The sequence below is a fragment of the Diabrotica undecimpunctata genome, chromosome 5, assembly GCF_040954645.1.
Source record: "Diabrotica undecimpunctata isolate CICGRU chromosome 5, icDiaUnde3, whole genome shotgun sequence".
NCBI lineage: Eukaryota > Metazoa > Arthropoda > Insecta > Coleoptera > Chrysomelidae > Diabrotica > Diabrotica undecimpunctata.
This window is the reverse complement of record NC_092807.1, coordinates 17,820,272-17,840,690: the sequence shown is the minus strand read 5'-3', so window position 1 is coordinate 17,840,690 and position 20,419 is coordinate 17,820,272. Positions and strand designations below refer to the sequence as shown.

At 34.7% G+C, this 20,419-nt stretch overlaps 1 protein-coding gene across 2 annotated transcripts in view; it reads left to right on the top strand.

The window, feature by feature from the left end:
• The window catches only part of Pdk (pyruvate dehydrogenase kinase), a 115,958-nt gene that overhangs the window by 66,764 nt on the left and 28,775 nt on the right, over positions 1-20,419 (top strand). Inside the window, exons 2-3 of one of the 2 annotated variants that reach the window (XM_072531595.1) lie at positions 8,180-8,572; positions 15,668-15,853. In XM_072531595.1, the coding sequence (XP_072387696.1) occupies positions 8,180-8,572; positions 15,668-15,853 (579 nt within the window). Of the gene's footprint in view, positions 1-8,179; positions 8,573-15,652; positions 15,854-20,419 lie in introns of both variants that reach the window. The other variant, XM_072531594.1, reaches the window with a different exon arrangement.

Genomic DNA, 20,419 nt, shown 5'->3' with positions numbered 1-20,419 from the left:
GTAATGGTTGACAAACCATGATGTTACTGTTCTGCCTTAGCCTGGAAATAGTCCCGATCTAAATCCAATAGAAAATTTATGGTCAAGGTTGAAAGTCTTAGTATCACGTAGAAACCCAAGCAACAAGAGAGAACTGATAGAAGCCATTATTCAAAACTGGTTTAGAGTTATTACACCAGAAGATTTGGCACGTCTCGTCAACTCCATGCCTCGCAGAATTTAGTCTGTCCTAAAAAACAAAGGTTATCCTACCAAATACTAATTTGGTTGATAATAATCATTGTACCATTTTTTTAAATATATCTACTAATAGCTAACGGCTGTTGTTTTATTTATTTTTAAATTTTTAGAGGATTTCCTCCTTAAAATAGATGTTAAATATTAAGTAGAAGCATAAAACGATGTAATAAAATTATAGATAAACTTATAAATAACATAAGTCTTGTGACAAAGAGAAATGCTGATAGCAAAACTAAAATTTTTGAAAAGTTTCCAGAATTTTGGCCACTAGTGTATGTAAAACGTTGACATTTCCCAGAGTACAGTAATTCCTTAGAAATAGTCCTATACCTAATGTGAAATAAAAATCATCGAAATCTAGTCAACCAACCTTAACCAACGGTACAAAAGAAAAATAGCGTCAAGCTTGGTACATTTAAGGTGGTGTGTTAATTTTGGAGAGTAGTGTAGTTTCAATAATAAAGACAAAAAAATGTTTAAATTCCTGGCATAAGATGCATACTTTAATAATGTGTATTTTTTTTTTATTTAAATGCATAACCACATATATGCGGTTGTCTTGACATAAAACTAAACGATTTGCCATTAATATATCATTAGAAGTATTTTGACATTACGCTCCGCATTGTAGATTCTGGTTAAGCACGAAATTCCATATAATTATTTGTTTTGTCATCCATCGTCCAAAGTCCAGTCGTTGATATTGACGCAGAATTCTCATGGTCACTTTGATTATAAATAAAATGGGAAGTTTTATTCGGAAAGGACGTGTAGGTAACACGTAAATAAACAAACAGCAGCTGACGTCTGTTTATAGTCATACAAAGTATGCTAAATACTAATATTTGTTTTATTGACGTCTCCAAGGAAAGGCCGTCGAGTGATTCTCCAAGTATTTCCGTTTCCACGTCAGGCAGAGTCATTGTATAACCTCCAGGTGGTTATTTATATACTAAAGGAATTAAAATGTTTAAGACGATATTGAACGGCTTGGCGCATTCACCAAAACAGTGTCGTTTTTACAAATTTTAAAATCTACTATTAATACTTCTTATTTATGATCTGAACTCTAATAATTTATTTGCAGTATATTTTTCTTTGTGGGCCATCTTCTCTAAGAAGATTGGCAATATTCAAGAATATTCATATTTTTGATGCAGCGGCTCCAAATAACTCAACACAAGTACATTTAAACCAGATCCTCATGTTGCTGACTCGGCAAATAATGTTTTGTCATATAAATTATTTCTAGTGAATATAGAAGGACAGGTCATGTGATAAGATCAGAGGAAGACAGAGTACTAAAAACAGTGTTTTTTGAGAGACCAGACAGTGGAAGATCAGTAGGTCGTCCCAGAAAAAGATGGATGGATGATGTTGAAGCTAATTTATCTAGTATTGGGATACAACAATGGGAAGATGGAGAACTATAGTGGATCCAGCGAAGACTCACCCCGAGTTGTAACGCCTGTAAAGAAGAAGAAAAGAATAGTTTGGTAGTTATATAAAAAATAACTTTTGTGTAGGTATGTGGGGATGGAGTCTATAACTGAAAGAGGAATGGAGCGCTGAATACTACTCTATTACGAATATGGGAGGAGCACATTTGAGTTTTTCTGGGATTTGGGATTTGTCCTTGTGTTAATTTTGAGAACTAGTCTTTGTTTATTATTATTATGTTCCATATTTAGCCATACGGCTCACACTCCCTCTAAGATACCTACATCCCAAATATCTATGGTATCAAAAGGATTGAGCTCTGGTGGAACTCTTTCCGTGTTATCGAGCCCTAGGTGACTTGGTATGTTGAAGTATCTCCCAAAAATTTTCGTACACATCTGAACGTTGCGAGGAGTACAGCTTTCTGCATGGTCTTATAAATATGTTCATTTAGACCCATCTGTTTTATGTTCTCTAGAAGGTTTTTGGGAATAACACCAGTAGTAGATAAAATAATAGGTACTGTCTGGGTCCTTTCCATTCTCCATTGTCTCCTGATTTGTATTTCTAGATCTCTGTACTTGGCGATCTTTTCGTTGTATTTAACACGTAAATTATTGGTGTTGGGTATCGCCACATCAATAAGTGTTGTTTGCCTAGTAATTTAATTAACTAGTATGAGATCCGGTCTATTATGCGCCACTGGTTGGTCTGTAAGCAAAGTGCGGTCACAGTATAGCTTGTAGCTGTCATTTTTAAGCATTCTGTCAGGGACGTATTGATAATAAGGAAGATGATCGGTTTGATGAAGTCCCAGTTTGTCAGCTAGTTATTGGTGGATAATCTTTCTTACTGAGTCATGGCGCTCTTTATACACAGTAGGTAAGATGTTGGATGGTTTCTTGGGCTTGGCATCCATATCGGCATTTGTCATTTTGGACTTAAGGATCTTTAACAATATATTTCAGGTAATTTTTAGTTGGTATAACCTGATCCTGAATGGCAAGTAGGAAACCCTCAATCTCGGGAAACATCTTTTCTGATGTCAACCAATAGTTCGACGCTGTATTGTCGACATATTCTTGGCTGGTCTCATTGAGATATTGCCTATGCAGAAGTTTACTCATCCAGGTGCGCATTTTTTTCTTTCTTTTCTGAGTCAGGTGGTTTATGCGCATTTCTTGTTCCCTCAGTTTAAGCGGCGTTGTATCATCTACAGCGCAAATTTCTCGATGTAAAGTAGATGTCTCAGCCTGTACCTGAAAATAAGTTCTTATTATTATGTTTATTATTATATATGTTTATTATTATATATGTTTATTATTATTATTATGTTCATCTTGGACTATCAACACTGCGTCTTCTGCCTCACAGCTCAATGAGTCTTCCTGTCTTATTCCGTGTCTATGTCTCTAAGTTCCATAGGCTGTTCGTCTATTATAACTTCGATGTCATTACTTCAATAGATACTTTCAAACAGAAATTTGTAAATGGATTAAAAATTTAATTCAGAAGAAAAATACTTTGGAAACATAAATAAACTTCTGAACAAACTCAGTATCTCAAAAATTAAAATGTAAATTAAAATTAATACAGTAGACTCCTTCTATAACGAGAACTGAAATGGCAGACTAATTACCCCGTTATAAGCTGATCTCGTTATATCAGAGAACAATAATACTGTGCGTACCTATGAATATGTAGTTTTCTAAAACATTAACTTCCTATAGTGAAGCCGTTCGGAGCATGTAGCATGTTGATGCTAAATATTGTTTGAATGGCGTTTTTGAAAAAAAGTTGTTTACTTTTATTGTCAATAATATACGTTAAAACAAAAGATCTGTACTTACATTTTTTTCCAACTACAAAATATATAAAGCGTATTTTCAAGGATAACATAAACTATTGCTTCTGCAATTGGAAGAAATCTATCATATTTTCTAAAGATGTGATACAGTTGCACTTATTGTAAATAAGTTTATTGCGGGCGGTAGTTAAAAAGGGTATTTATTTATAGCCATGGCCGGACCAAAAACGTAAAAAAACACGTTTTTCGATCTTATTTTTTCTCGTTATAACCAAATTTACCTCGCTGTAGAGGGTTATAGAAATTTCAAGGGACATCTAATGTACCTCGTCATAAGCGAAACCTCGTAATAACCGTGTTCGTTATAGAGGGAGTATACTGTAAAACCATATGGCAAAACAATGGCGAAGACCAATAATACGTACGCTTTTGAAACCCTTTACAGCCAAAACACAGAGGCTGTTAGAGACAGCTGAGATGAGAATATCGAAATGAATTGCTGGTACTCGTAATTCGTTAAGATTGAAAAGATTGAATATGAAATTAAGACAGAAGGAAATATAATGTATAGGAAATAAACTGGCGAACACAGCACGAATAAACAGTGTTGGAATAATCAAAAAAATTTAATGTAGGAGGTCAAACTGGACAAGATAATAAGGGTCAAATCACCAAACTCTAGTCAAATTATCGGCTAACCGCGCAAAAAATGGAGTTATAATCTTCTATAAGTCTTCAATTTATTCTTAAATGCCCTATCATCATCTGCTTCACTTTTTAATTTGGATGGGAGCTGATTAAAAAACCTTACGCCGCTATAATCAGGGTTTTTTTCAAACATAGAAGTGTAATGTTTAGGAGTCCTAAAGAAATCTTTTTTTCTGGTACGATAATTGTGTACATCTGAATTTAATTTCAATCTATTGATATTAGCTTTTGTATACAGAATACTTCTGTATATAAAAATTGAGGGAACAGTAAGTATTTGATATTTTCTAAAATACTCTCTACACGTATGTCTATATGGTAAATTAAAAATTATGCGCTTTTGGGCTATAAAAACTTTCGAGACATTTATTGCACTGCCCCATAGAACAATATTATATGACAAATGTGAATAGATGATATAGCGTAATAAACATTAAGTATCTGTTCCGTTATAAATAAGTATTTGAGTTGCAAAAGAGCATAGTATCCAGAATTAATTTTCGAACATACATGAAGAATATGTACCTCCCAGCTATAATTAGGAACTCTCTCAAATAAAATTATTTTTAAAACATTCTTTTGCAAATTTTATAAAACTTAATCTATTATTACAATAAATATAAAACGCAACCACTTTTTTTATACTTAATAATAGTTATTAAGAATTAATGTTTCAACAATTTGTGCAATTCACCTGAAATGAAAGTTGATTGTACCTACTCGATAAAATTTGTCAAGGTAAAAAAGTTTGTATTCATAAAAAATCGACAAAAAACAAATTAACCGACGAACTTCGTCATTGTGATTTACTTTTAATAGCACATGGCATGAATGGTTTTCATATTCTGTTTTTACATTCATGGCAAAATATGAGATAGTGGGAGAAGGTTTTTGCGTGAAAAAATAAGTTGTTCCTTTGTATGTTGTTTTAAAGCTTTTCTAAGTCTAGATATTATTTACTGCCTTCTTCCTAAAATTTAACACACATTGATTTTTAAAATATAGGGTAAGAAAACGTATATTGGTGATAAAAATGAAAAATACTAATAATATAGGAATTCGAAAACTAAGCAAGAAATAAGTTTTGCTTTATTACGTTACTTATTATTTGAAATAAATGTTTAGAAGAGTTAATTTAACAAAAAAATGATTAATAATGATAGTAAATGTCAAATTGACCTACAAACTTATGTTAGGTAAGTTGGTGACACGGGAAGGTATATTGGTGATAGTGGTTAGGAAATTTGGTGATATTATGGAAATTGTATATTTAATCAGATATTTAAAAATTTTATTCCATACAACGATCACATCTATAATAAAGTTTTTCATCGGCGTCAGTATCTTCGATAGATATGCAAATCTCGTGGTATGGTATCAAACAAGATGAGCACTGAATCCATTGCGCTCCATTTCTTTTCTTAATACAGAACCCCACATAAGCCACACTCCCAATCATCTATTTTACTGTTTTTTGCTTTTTGGACAGATTTGAACAAGTCGAGGGCTGTTGCTGTAGATTTTCTGTTACTGAAGTGTTTTCATTTGTCGGTGTTAATTTCGCACTTGAGTCCCTTTTTCTTGGCCTCTCTGGAAGTTTTGAAGCTGTTCGTGTTTTCAAAATATGATCGACTGTGGCTTTAGAATTTAAAATAAAAGTTTCAGGTGCTGCGTCAGTCGAAACTGGAGAAGCAGGAGCTATGTCAGTTAAAGATGAAGGCCGTAATGCTTCTTTTGGAATAACATCTCCGTTAAAGGGCATATGCCTGTTTTTTAAAAGCATTCCCAATGATTTTCTTTGTGAAGGCGCTTATGTAAGCTGGATTTAAAATGGAATGGAAGTTGCTACGATTTGGAGCATCCGTAGGTTTATTGCTCATATAAAAGTTCATGCTATCGCGCCAGTAAGTCTTGAATAGTCCCACGTCAAGTGGTTGCAATAGATGAGTGCAATGAGCCGGGAAAGTAAATAGGTAAACTTGATTATCTTTATCTATTTTTAAAACTTCAGCTCCAATGTGGGCTGAATGAGAGTCCATCAACAAGACTACAGGACATTCAGGCGGAATTCAGAATTGATCCGTCCTTTAGGAGATAATTTTATTAATGCGTTGGGAAGGGCATCATTTTTAAATGTATCATTCCATCTAACACCTTTAAAGATTACCATAGGAGGAATCCATGTTCCATCAGCACAAATGCATGCTAACATAGTTTGAGTTTGACCTCGTTCAGCGTAGGATCTTTTATAAACGTACTTTTTACCAATGTCGGTAACAACTTTGGAAGGTTTCACTACATACGATAATCCAGTCTCATCGCAATTCCAAATTAAATTCGGTTTGTTTTTTATATCGAGTTTCGTAAGAACATCATTCAGTTTCGAAAAGAAATCTTTGATCATAAATTCATTAGCCATGGAAGCTCTGTAGACCGAAAGATTTTCTGGCACACGAAGGCACAAGTTGTACCTACTTTTAAAACTATTCCACCACCATTTGCTTGCAATGCAGATAGTTGACTGCAAGAATTTCTCCCGACCATCCACTTTGGCAAGATCCTAAGCATATCTTCTAATTTGATACACGGTTAGTCCAAAACCCAATTCTTGCATTTTTATAATATAATTGTAAAGCCTCAACTCTAAATCACATGACAATGCAAAAGGCCTCCCCAGTTTTCCTACCGAATCCTCTTCATTCGCTAGGTAACGTTTCAAGGTGCTCCATTGGACTTCTACTTCCTTTGCAGCTTTATATATAGTCTTACCTTCATTTCTTACTAATCTGACAGCGTTTTTAAGTTGCTGTTGATTATATTTTCTATATTTACCCTCTTTTTCCATTGCCAATCAAAAAGTAAAAATTAAATAGGTTATTTGGTGATAAAAAAAGTTAACAGCTTTTAAAAATAAAATACATTTACGGATTTCTCAAAACACTACCTTTTGCATAGTATACTACACTTCTCTATTTTATTTTAAATAAAAGAACAAAATATATCCAAAGTTAACGTCTCAAAAGTTCTTGAAAAATGTGTGCAAAAACACTAAGAAACAACAACCGCAATTAGGAATAAAAACTTACCTTGGCTAAATCACGAATTCAATGCAGCTTTTTTTTTATTGATAATTAGTTTATTGAATGGTTTTATAAAGTTTTATAAAGAAAACAGCAATTATTCCAATAAAAATGTAACCAAATATGTAACAGTCTTTCAAATTCAATAAGAAATGACTCCACTATCGCACAATGGTCAAAATCGTCTGTTTACTAAACGCAGGTGCGCGCATCGCTAAATCGGAATATATGTTTGCCCTGCTTACACTCGTAGCAACTTACTAGCACTGTGTCATGAATGTGCTTGCATAGTGAACTGTGTGGTAATCTGATTAAAAATTATCACCAAATTACTTGTATCACGAATATACCTTTCCTTACCCTATTCATTAGCGGTCCCAATGTTGTGTTATTTTTCTATTGGAAAACTAGCACTGGACTCTATTTATTTTTTGTGCTCTTCTTAGTTGGGTCTAATTCCAGCTGTTGGTTCCAGTAACGGTGGAACCTCTGTTGGTTCCAGTAGCTGTGGAACCTCTGTTGCTGAGCCTCTGTAGTCTAGTTTCGCCATACTTGATACATAGATGATAAATTTCTCCTTGAGTATACTAATATATCTCTGTATATGGTTCTTTCTTTTGTACTGGGTTTGCTATAATCCATTTTAATCTTTGTAAGGAATGTTATATCCACTCTATTCTTCTTTATGGCGCCCAAACTTGGACTGTTAATGTTAACTTAATGAGAAGGCTGGAAGTTTTGGACATGTGGCTATTTAGGAGACAACAAAAAAACTATCGATCATGTTTCCTGTAAATATTATTAAAAAAATCCTCACCTCTTCCTAAACTCAAAATATTTTGTTTATCATCAACGAAAAATTCATATAAATATAAAATTTTTACACAATATTTCGTTGTTTCAGGTTTAAATGCATCAGAAAAGAAATCCTTTGTATTCCTAAGGAAGGAAATGCCCGTACGATTAGCCAATATCATGAAAGAGATCGCTTTACTTCCAGAAAATCTTCTACGTATGCCCAGTGTGGTAGCAGTCAATGATTGGTACATGCAGAGCTTTCAAGAAATCATAGAATTCGAAAAGAAAGAACCAAACGCCGAAACAGTAGAACATTTTTGTAATGAATTAGTTAAGATCAGGAATAGACATACGAACGTAGTTGAAACGATGGCTCAAGGTGTTTTGGAGCTGAAAGAATCTCACGACGTCGACCAGCATACTGAGCATAGTATTCAGTACTTTTTGGATCGATTTTATATGTCGAGGATATCTATTAGAATGTTGATTAACCAGCACAGTAAGTAGTTCAGATATTTTTTTATTTATACTTAATATTTTACTATTAAAATGGAAATGTTTAATATAGAGCAATGATAAAAACACTACTTCGTTTGCTTCTTGATTAGAAATTATATAGACTAAATATTTCAGTCAGGTTAGACGAAAAAAGGCCTACCTTTGAAACCTAAATTTTTATTATTCTAGCCTTTAGAGGGGTCAATAGTAGTCTAAATGTAAAATCGTGACTGAATTCCGCCGCCGCGTTAGAGTATATGTATATTAGTATATATATATTAGACGTAAATGTATAAACAAAAATGGAGAGAATCATATTTTATACAATTTTAATTTCTTTGGTTTTTTGTGCTACATCAACATGCAATCAACACGCCTAAGATAAGCCTAAGGAGATGCAAGCGATTAGCGAACCCTAGGCGCTGACGTCATCAGCAGAAACGAATCGGTCTCGTGAATAAAGGTTTAGTTTGTTCGTATTGCATTGTATATAGACGTATTGCAATCAACATGGAGCAGTGTTTTGTGTGTGGAGAAGCTATAACCGAGAATAATGTTATTACAGTGAAAAAACTTGGTATTCAAACTTATCATCAAGCATTATTCGTGGTAATGAAGAACACAAGTGTATGCTCGAAAATGTTGACAGCGTAGTCATGCATCAAACATTTCAGAAAAGTTATGGGAACAGGAGGCTAGCGGAATTGTCATGAAGAAGAAGCACCTACGCATCTCGATTATCATCGTCATCAACGCAATCGCCAGTTGAATTTCCAGTATCACCAACATTCCAGTAGAGTTTACAAACTACTGTTTCACATGCACAGAAAAAGTCGATTCAGTCGTGGAAAAAATCATCACATAAAGCTACGGCGTCGAATTTTCGTGTTTTCTAGCCGTGAATTCCTGGATACTTTAAAGAACTATTAAAACGAGAGCAACGACGAATTGGAACGAGAAATATTAGCATGCATCGAGAACATTCATCTAACGGCTGTTAAAATGCGGTATCATCGAAATTGCTGGATAATTTTATGTTTTTGCACGAAAAAATTTGCAAAGAAGAAATTGTATGAAATCACAATTATTGTAACAATTTAAGTCCGTGCCATGGTGTCGAAAACTTGAAAATGACTCTGAGATATTGAACAAAAAAATTCCTATAAAACAAATCCCTGCAAGATATTTACGCTCGCGCCTTTACCGCGTACATACGATCATAAATATTGATATTAGCAAAAAAAAATGAAACAAATTATGAGATTGATTTCATAATATCAAATCGGAAAGATATTGTTCAGGATGTAACAGTATTGAATAAATTTTCAACAGGGAGCGACCATAGACTAATTAGAGCAAAAACCACTTTTAACACTGAAGTTAAAAGAACAAAAATGATCCTCAAAAAGAAAAGTGGAAGGTGGCTGTTCCCAGAAGATATAACACTTTACGAAGAAAATATTAAGACTAGTTTGGATACACACGACTTAGAGAATATCATGAACAATAATATTACTCAAATATTGAAAGAAGCTGAAAAGAAATACTGTCCTCGTCCTGAAAACAATATCAAAAAATTAAGCCACAACACAAAACATCTTCTAGAGGAAAGACGAAAACTTAGGGAAAATCAGGATCATAACCAAAATGAATTACGAATTTTGAATAAGAAAATTAAAAAGGAAGTTAGAAAAGATCTGAGACGATACAATACGATGGAAATAACTAGAGTAATAGAAGAAAACAAAAGCCTGAAAGTACTCAGACAGAGCATGTCCATTGGAAGAAAAAACGTCCACAAATTAAGAAATGAACAGGGGCAAGTCATTGAGGATAGAGTTCAAATTATGAACACGATAGAGAGTTTTTATAGACAACTATACAAAGAACATGCAATGTAAGCGGAGTGGATCATTACCAAAGATAATCAATCAGGGATCCGAAATTTTACCGGACATAACACCCAATGAAGTTCGAAGGTCAGTGCAAGAAATGAAAAACAATAAGTCCCCCGGAGGCGATAAAATAGTGGCAGATGCCTTGAAAGTAGCTGGAAAAAGATTATGGCAGGTCCTTGCCAAACTATTCACTAGATGTTTGCAGGAAGAAATAACACCAACCCAGTGGTATAACGCAGAAATTATCATACTTCATAAAAAAGGACCTCAGGAATTACAGGCCCATAAGTCTACTTTCACATATTTATAAACTATTTACAAAAATAATTACGAAACGACTAAAAAATAAATTGGAATTTTATCAGCCCATAGAACAGGCGGGTTTTAGAAAAGGCTATGGAACAAACGATCACCTACTGGTAATAAAAAATCTTATAGAAAAATGCACTGAATATAATAAACCCCTAGCTTTAATATTTGTCGACTATGAAAAGGCATTCGACACCGTAAATCAACAAAAAATGTTGGAAGCCTTGGCAGAATGCCGAATTGACTATCGGCATATAAATATAATTAAACACATATACCAAAACGCAACAGCCAGTGTTAGAGTGGGTGATCGTCAAACCCAGAAATTCCCGATACAACGTGGAGTACGCCAGGGTGACACCATATCGCCGAAACTGTTCACTACGCTTTTGGAATATATATGTAAAAACGCAAAACTGACCGACAAGGGCATAAACATAAACGGAGAAAAGCTTAGCCATCTAAGGTTTGCAGATGATATTGTACTAATAGCTGATAGGATAGATGAGGCCAAAGAACTTTTAAATCAGCTCTACCTTTCCTCGCTAGAAGGGGGATTGAAAATAAATATATCTAAAACCCAGATGATGACAAATCTTGTAGTCAGCGAAGATATATGCGTAGGAACAAGATTCATAGACCAGGTAATGGCCTATAAATACCTAGGTCATGAGATTCGCATAGGAAAAGATAACCAAACCGTTGAGCTTCTCCGTCGTATAAGACTGACTTGGGCAGCCTTCGGCAAGCTGAACCATATTTATTTCAAATCGTCTGATATACCAATATGCCTTAAAAGAAAAACGTTTAATCAGTGTGTTTTGCCAGTGTTAACTTACGGTGCGGAAACGTTGACCATGACAAGGAGAACAGTTGAAAAGATCCGTGTGTGTCAAAGGGCGATGGAGCGTGCTATGTTGGGCGTTTCACTACGAGACAAGATCCCAAATCGCCAGCTACGACAAAGAACAGGAGTGGCTGATGCAGTAGAGAGAGTAGCAACACTGAAATGGAACTGGGCAGGTCACGTGGCTCGAATGACAGATAATAGATGGACAAAGCGGATACTGGAATGGAGACCAAGAAATGATGCCTACCGAAGCAGAGGTCGTCCACCAACACGTTGGACTGACGATCTAAAACGTTGTCATAGGAATTGGATGCAAGAGACACAAGACCGAAATAGATGGAAAATTATGAGGGAGATCTATGTCCAGCAGTGGATAAGCGAAGATTGAATGATGATGATGATGATCCTGACTTTTTTACTTCTATTAGTTTGTCTATTATCAAGTTAAACAATAACGTGCTTAAGCTATCACCGTCTTATACCTGATTGAATGTTCACTTCCTGCGTTATTTCGGATCCTATTTTTATTCGTGTTTTGTGATCTGAGTTAATATCTTCTATTGTATTATAGTGGTTGTTATAGTTTCTCTGTTTAAAAGTTTAATTAGGTACATCTTGTAGTCTAATACAATCGAAGGCGTTTGTCCATAAAACACATGGATGCAGGTGTATTCAATTCGACTGCTTTCTCTCCTATTTGTCTTACTATGAATCCCTTGTTGCTCTTCGCATATTTGATACTTTTCGATTATTTTCTCAGCAAGTATCTTAATCAATAAGTTCAAACTGGTGTCAAGCAAAAATTCTTTAAAAAGACTTACTTTTTAGTTGTAGGTTACTTTTTGTACACACTGTACATCTGTTAATGTAATAAAAATACCACTGAGTCTGCTACTAAGAAAACAGCAATTGGATTTTATCTTCCTAGTTTAAGTAGAACTTCCAAACAGGATTTACTTTCTTCAGAATATTGATAATATGAAAATCAAAGAATATGAAATTTATTTTGAAGGTCAATGTAAACATTACAACAAAGCGGATCACAACAATAACAAGAAATAAACTTTTTTCTCGGTATTAGTACTAATTGTTATGTTTATCACATTTCCTGGAATGAATATGATCTCATGAGGTTTAATGTATTTAATTAGCACTGGCATTAGATGAAAACACGACATTAAACATCAAAAACATATTAGATAATATTAGGGTTTTTAGAAGGTTATATTTAATTATTATTTTAATGACGATGTACGCGAAAACATACCGTCAGATTAGTTTAGTCTATATTTTGGAAATAACAGTTTAACTTACCGAAATATTTGTTATTCCGTTTATGTTAGTAATCATATTTTACAAAAACACAAAATCCGTATTTCAACGAATCGTATACCGTGTGTCATTGAAAAAACAACATCCAGAAAACAAAAGGAATCTTAACTAAATTTTGGCAAATTAAGCGTCTACAAAAATTACCATTAAATAATACAAGATATCTAGTTTTTAAGTTATAAATGATATATGGCCTTCAACAGAGTTACCAAATAAAGGAGTTATAATAATCACACAACTTTACAATGTCTCAGAGTGCCTCAAGGTAGTGTATTATACCTTCTATCTTCTTCGCTAAACTTGTTTGTATTTTTCTGACCGTCTGGATAAGCTTCGGACTTTTGTACGCTGTATTTTATATTACAGTACTGTGCGAATTAATGGAACCATAGGCTGTTTTAATGAAAAAACAGTTTATTTAGAAAAAAATTATATTTTGACAAAACTATAAAGGTAGACTTACATCATTTAGTAGGAAAAGTGTCGCCCTTTGGCTGCAATTACTGCTTTTACCCGTTTTGGCATAGATTCTACGAGCTTCTGACAGTTTCCGGATATCCTTTCATCTTGAAACCAAACCTGAATGACCGCTTCTATTATAGTCCGTCTAGAAAGTATCTATAAAGAAAAAAGAAATCAGAATTATAATTTTACGGTATTTATTTCTATCACTTGAAATATAAAATTTCAACAAATAATTCATATCATTTACTTATACAACCTCCATTTAAATCTAAACACTTAACTAAACGTCCAGGTACACCCGAAACTAGGTCAAGACCATAATTTTCAGTAATGGTGATGCTGCTGACCACGGAATTGTTGCCAATTCGTGTTCTTGCATCCAAGCTTGAGTATAAGCAGAAGTATGACATCTTGCATTATCTTGCTGAAAATTCCACTCCTCTGGATATAAAACATGAGCCGTTTCAAGAAGAAAACCATTTAGGATGTCACAATATTTCGCACTATCAACAGTACCATTAACTATACAGAGAGGTGTAGCACCACGCTAAGATATTGCTCCCCAAATCATTATTTTAGTGGGAAATTTGGAAATTTGTACGGTAACATTTTCTCTTGATAGGACTTTTAGATGATTTGCACCAACCTGGAAACAACTTTCATCAGATATAAAGATATTATTAAAATTATCTTCTCGAAAACGTTGACAAAAATCTATTCTTCGTTGTCTTTGCAGAGGTGTCATTGTAAGGATTTTTTTTTTGATTTCTTGATATGTAGCCTTGCTTTTTTAGTGACATGCGGACAGTTTCTATGCACACTTTTATTCTTCGTTGATTTCCAAATCTGTTTTCTAATTTTTGAAACCTTGGGCGCGGATTTTGTCGTCCTAAAGCCATTCAAGCATTTAAATTGTTTCCGCGAATCTTACGCGGTCTACCCGAAACTGGTCTATGTTTCATATCTATGCCATTTTTTATCCTCTTTATTGTCTCATACACTGCACTTTTTCCGAGTTCAGTCAATTGCACTAATTTTTCAACGTTTAGGACACCTTTTCTATACAAATATTCCACCACTTTTCTTTTTTTTTACTTGCGACATTATTTCACAAATCTTAAGTCTGCTTACAAACAACAATATTTGACAGATGGTGTTGTCATGCGATTTTGTCCATAACCTACTATCGGCACAACCTACTTGATGCATTACTTTTGTCTTAAAATGTTACAAAAAGAAAATCTAGTAAAATTTCGAAAAATATAAAATTCCGGATACTTTCTAGACGAACTATACCTATTTATATTTTTGTAGTACAGTCGATTTTGCGCAGTCTAGCTTTGCAAATGGTTCATAAATTTTCAATGGGGTTGAGGTCTGGCGAATTACCGGGCCAATCTAAAACATTAATCTTCTTATTTTTGAAAAATTCTATCATTTGCTTTGATTTGTGACAGGGAGCACACTCCTGTTGAAAAATCGCTTCTCCTTGGGGCTGACATTTTTGGAGTTCTGTGTTCAAACGCTGTTCCAACATGGATTTGTATTTTTGGCTGTTCATCATGCCTTGATTGGTACTAAAGATCCAACCCCCATGTATGAAAAACATCCCCAAAACATTTTTTTGACTGGATGTTTTACGGTTTGATCAATATGAGAAGGTGTAAGGTTTTCATTGTTAGACTTTCTTCCTCATTTTTCTAACCTTTTCACATCCATTGATCCTTTTTTCGTTTACGCTTCAAAATCTTGCTTACTACCCTCTGAGTCATTCGACACGTTTTTGCGATTTCTTTTTGTGACATAGAAGTGTGTTCACTTAACGTGATAATCTTTTCACGCTTCCTAGCGTGAAAATGAAAGAAATTGTCCTATAAACATTGAAAACTAAAAAGAGGCCGACTAAAGAAGATTTTTGAAAAAAAAAGAAGTTTATTTATTCAAAAATAGGGAAAGCGCTAATATACACAAACGTAGTCAATTTATAACATTAATGCATAATACGATAACATTGACTAAAAGCACTTGTGTTTTTCTTGTTATATAAATTTTGTGTGCTTAATTTCTTTCCTCATTGCTTGTCTGCACTCCTCATCGAACCATGCAGTTTGAAACATTTTAAACTGTACTAAAATGCATGTAGTTTTGTTTTAAGTTTTATATTTTATTTTGTTTTTAACTTCTTTAACAGCTTTGGTGTGTTTAAACTCTACTAATTATATTGAAGTTAAATTATTTTCAGCTTTACTATTTGGCGGTCAGTTGGAAAACGCCCCGGGACCTAACAGTAGTAAGTACATCGGTTGCATAGACACCCAATGTGACGTCGTGAGTGTGATCAAAGATGCTTATGAGAATGCGAGGTTTCTCTGCGACCAGTACTATTTAGCTTCACCGGATCTAATCTTAGATATATCTAGGAATAATGGTGAGTACAATTGATTTATCATGTTACAATTTCTTTATTATTTATGTTACGTCCCTCCACACATATTCTTATTTTTTATTAATAATTTTTTTATTATTTTATTTTTATATTTAATTCTTTAATTAACGTGTGTGTATGTCTTATAAAAGTAAATTAATACGCCCCTGTACGCACCGCCCCTATGAGACTTAAGGGAAGCGAAGCTACAAGACTACACGCACATCAGTCTTGTATAGATCAGCGCGATAAACACTCCAGTTTTTTGTGTAAACTTAACTATGCAACTTTAAGAAGATTCTGTCCCCCTGAGTTCCCCCAGTGCACTGTGGAAGAAGCAGAAGTGTTAGTTCAACATCACAGGTACCGTAATTTGATTGCATACACACACAATATAGATATTAATTGATAAATTTTACATATAACTTATTTTCGCATAAAAATAATACCAGCACCTAAATAAATAATTATGAACGAGTGTTTACCCTTATAGTAATTTACATTTGTACAATTTAGTTTATCAGTACCATATTGTTACAATACATATTTTGTTTAACTAATATAACAATTAGTAAGTATATTATAAATTTGGTCTGTACTCACAATTTGTTTATTAAAGAACTTCTTCTTCTTCCTCTTTATAAGCAATTCTGCTTGTTCAGTGGTGGATTAATACCTCTATGGAAGGTTGTCATTCCATCTTTTGCGCGGTCGTCCTATACTTCTTCTGTCGATTGGTGATTTATCTCTTTCTATGTTGACGACACGGGTCTCCTCCATTCTGCCTATGTGGTTATTCCATTCATTTTTTCTATTTAGTTTTCATTCATTTATACACTTTACGTTACATTTTCTTCTGAGGTCTTCACTTCTCTTTCGATCTCTCAGCGTATTTCCTGTAATTCTTCTCAGTACTCTCATCTCTGCCGTTTCCTAGCCTTTGCGTTGTGACTGTGTCGGGTCATGTTTCCGAGGCATATGTCATTATTGGTCTTACACTGGCCTTATAAATTCTTGACTTCATCTCAGTGTAAATGTGTCTGTTTCACCATATAGTGTTATTAAGGCATCCTGCCAGTCTATTTGCTTTTTGTACTTAATCTCTCACTTCTTTCCAGGTCTCCATAGCTAGACAGTGTAATTCCCAGGTATTTTATTTCTATTGCTTGTTCAATACTAATGCCATCTTTTTGTATATTACTCTTATGTTAAATCTGTTTACCAGTCTTTGCAGACTATCTTATCTTAAGCTATCAGTATTGCGTCGTCTGCATAACTTGATTTCTTTGTTTCCCATTCTCTATCCTCTTCCTTTGTTAACGCTTTTGATGATTTCATCCATGATCAAATTGAAGAGCATGGGGCTCATTGAATCCCCTTGTCTTATTCCGCTGCCTATTTCTATAGGTTCTGTAAGTTGTCTATCTATTCTGACTTCCATTTTGTTGTTTTGGTAGATGTTTTCGATAGTTTTTATAATATTTAGGGGAACTTCTCTCTTCTTCGATGTTGCCATAATAAGCCGCAACAAAAGGGTATTAAGCGAAAAAGTTATAGAACTGAAACGAGAAGCTGCTTCGTTTGGTCTATATATAAATGAAAGCAAAACAAAATATATGGAGTGCATAAAATCGAATCAACATGAGAATCTGAAGGTAGACAACCATACCTACAAATATGCCTTCACTTTTCCCTACCTAGGCTCAATAATAAGTGACAACAACAACATCAGCCATGAAATACAAGCACGGATTCTTAGCGGTAATAAGTGCTTTTATGCATACAAAGACCTAATGAAAAGTAAGTTACTGAATCGTGAGTCTAAGCTTAGAATCTACAAAACAGTAATTAGACCAGTGGTCACATATGGATGTGAAACGTGGACCCTCTCAACCACTAATGAAAATCAACTGAGAATATTTGAGCGCAAAATACTAAGGAACATATTTGGACCAACCCAATGCAGCGATGGTTCGTGGAGAATTAAAATGAACCTCGAGCTGGATGAACTAATGCAGAGCGCAGATGTTGTTAGATTTGTGTAAAGTCACAAAGACTAAACTGGCTTTTACCTGGTCACCTAGAAAGAATGCCAGATAATTGAGCTGTAAAAATAGTCCAAAGATGGAAGCCCAAGGAAACAGAACAAGAGGAAGAAGGCCCCGTAAAAGATGGATAGACTACGTAGAGAGGGGTCTTAAAACCATGAACATCAGACAGTGTCGAAGGAAAGTATCCGACAGGGCAGAATGGAAGAACATTGTTAAGCAGGCCAAGACTCTCAAAGGGTTGTAGCGCCATTAGAAGAAGAAAATAAGGGGAACTTCTCTATTATACAGAAGATGGATTACATCATTGTCTTACTCTGTCAAACGCTTTCTTTAGGTCAGTTAGACACAGAAATGCTGGTCTATTATACTAGTGATTTCTCTATTATACTCTAGCGATTGAAGAATTTGCAGCCACAAATTAAAAAAATATATGCGGTATGATACAAATCTATAGAATAAATTCATTATTTAAGAAACAGACGACTATATGTAAATACGACTATGCACCGATGTTGCTTAATTCTTAAGCAGTGGTGATGTGTCCTTCTCCTTCGATTTGTACTTCCGTCGTTTAGTCGTTGCTACATGTGGTGGCTAGGTACGAATTGGAAATCTTCTTGATGTGCCTATTCGTTACGAATGTTGGCGATCATCATGGTAATTTTTATCTTATCTGCAGCAGCGCGGAAAAGCTACACAGATGTTGTATTGAACCGGATTCTGAGGTTCTTTAACCAAGATGTTCTTCTTCTTCTTGGACCTCGTTTTCCAAATATTTTTCCTTGCAGGATGGTTTGAATTGAAAATGCTTCCCATTTAATATTTACTGTAATGTGAGGGTAGTCAGACATGGCGATAGGTTGGACAGTGGCAGCTGGCTGTTCCAAAACTTATCATGAGGCGAGAATGATAGCCACAGAAACGACACATATACAGCGGTGCAGAAGGCAATGGGAAACCACTGCACTATTTTCCCAAGAGAATTTCAAAATTTCCCATCAAAATTAGAAAGACGTCATATCTAGGACATATAATAGGAAATTTGAGCAGCTCCAGGTAATATTAGAAGGCAAGATTGAAGGTAAAAGGGGCATAGGACGAAAGAAAAAATCTTGGCTACGAAACATCAGAGATTGGACCCACACAAAAGGAAATGAATTAATTCATCAAGCCCAGAATAGAGAGAAATTTGCCATATTGATCGCCAACCTCAACAGAGAAGGCACTTAGGAGGAGGAGGTCTTGTCTCCGCTGTGTATGTTAATATAGGTCTAATTGCTGCTTTATAGATTCTTGTTTTTGTGTCTTGTCTTAGGTGTTTGTTCTTCCAGTTTGACGTTAAAAGATGCCGCCGCTTTACTTACTTTTAAGCTTTGTTGTCGTACTTCTTCTTCGACATCTCCGTAACTAGTTATATCTATTCCCAGATATCTAAACCTTGCTTAATGCTTTATTATTTTCCCATCAATTTCGAGTCTGGTGAATGGCCTTGTATTCTCAATATTTCTATACGGAACAGACACTTAAACTCTATCAAAAAAATTGATATCTTTGAGATGTGGTCCTGGAGAACAATGCTGCGCATACCTTGGACAGCTCATAGGACAAACGTCTCCATTCTAAACCAACTGGAGATTAAAAAAAGGCTGTCCACAATATGTCTGTAACGTATTCTGCAATTTTTCGGACACGTGGTTCGTAGAGGTGCCGATAGTTTCGAGAGATTAATTGTTTCTGGAAACGTTCGGGGAAGAAGATCAAGAGGACGATCATCAACTAGATGGTCCGACCAAATTAACAATTCAGCTGGAAACTCATTCTACGAAGCTTTCAGAGCAGCTGAAGATAGAGACCAATTAAGAAAAATTGTTAGGAATATTGGAAGAAATCACGATCCTCAGTAATGGGGAAACGACAAAAGAGAAAGAGTAACAAGGAAAAGACAGTTAAGATTTTATTTCACGTATAGGGAGGTTGCGCATCCGTTTATACGTATTTCAGCCCAATAGGCATCATCAGAACGGCTTTCGCAAACGCTCTGAACGTGAACGCAAACGCTCTGCTTCCTAAGACAGAGAAGATTTATTTCACGTTCAGAGCGTTTGCGAAAGTCGTTCTGATGATGCCTATTGGGCTGAAATACGTATAAACGGATGCGCAAGCTCCCTATACGTGAAATAAAATCTTAACTGTCTTTTCCTTTTTATTTCGATATACTCTGTACGAGTACTAGAAACTAATTCGATAAGAATTTTGCTTAGTTGAGGAGATATGTTGTGGAATGCAATTTTTAGATTCCCCATGTCTCTCTTAACATCTTTATCAACTGTTTTGCCTTGCAATTCTTAGAAGGCACAGTTAAAGCGGAATTCTTGAATTTGGTTTCGAAAATTAGTCTACGATTTTATTATCAGATGCCGCTACATTGCGTCTATACTAAGCCATGTTAGAGTTGCTTCCTAAGACAGAAAAGATTTATTTCACGTTCAGAGCGTTTGCGAAAGCCGTTCTGATGAGG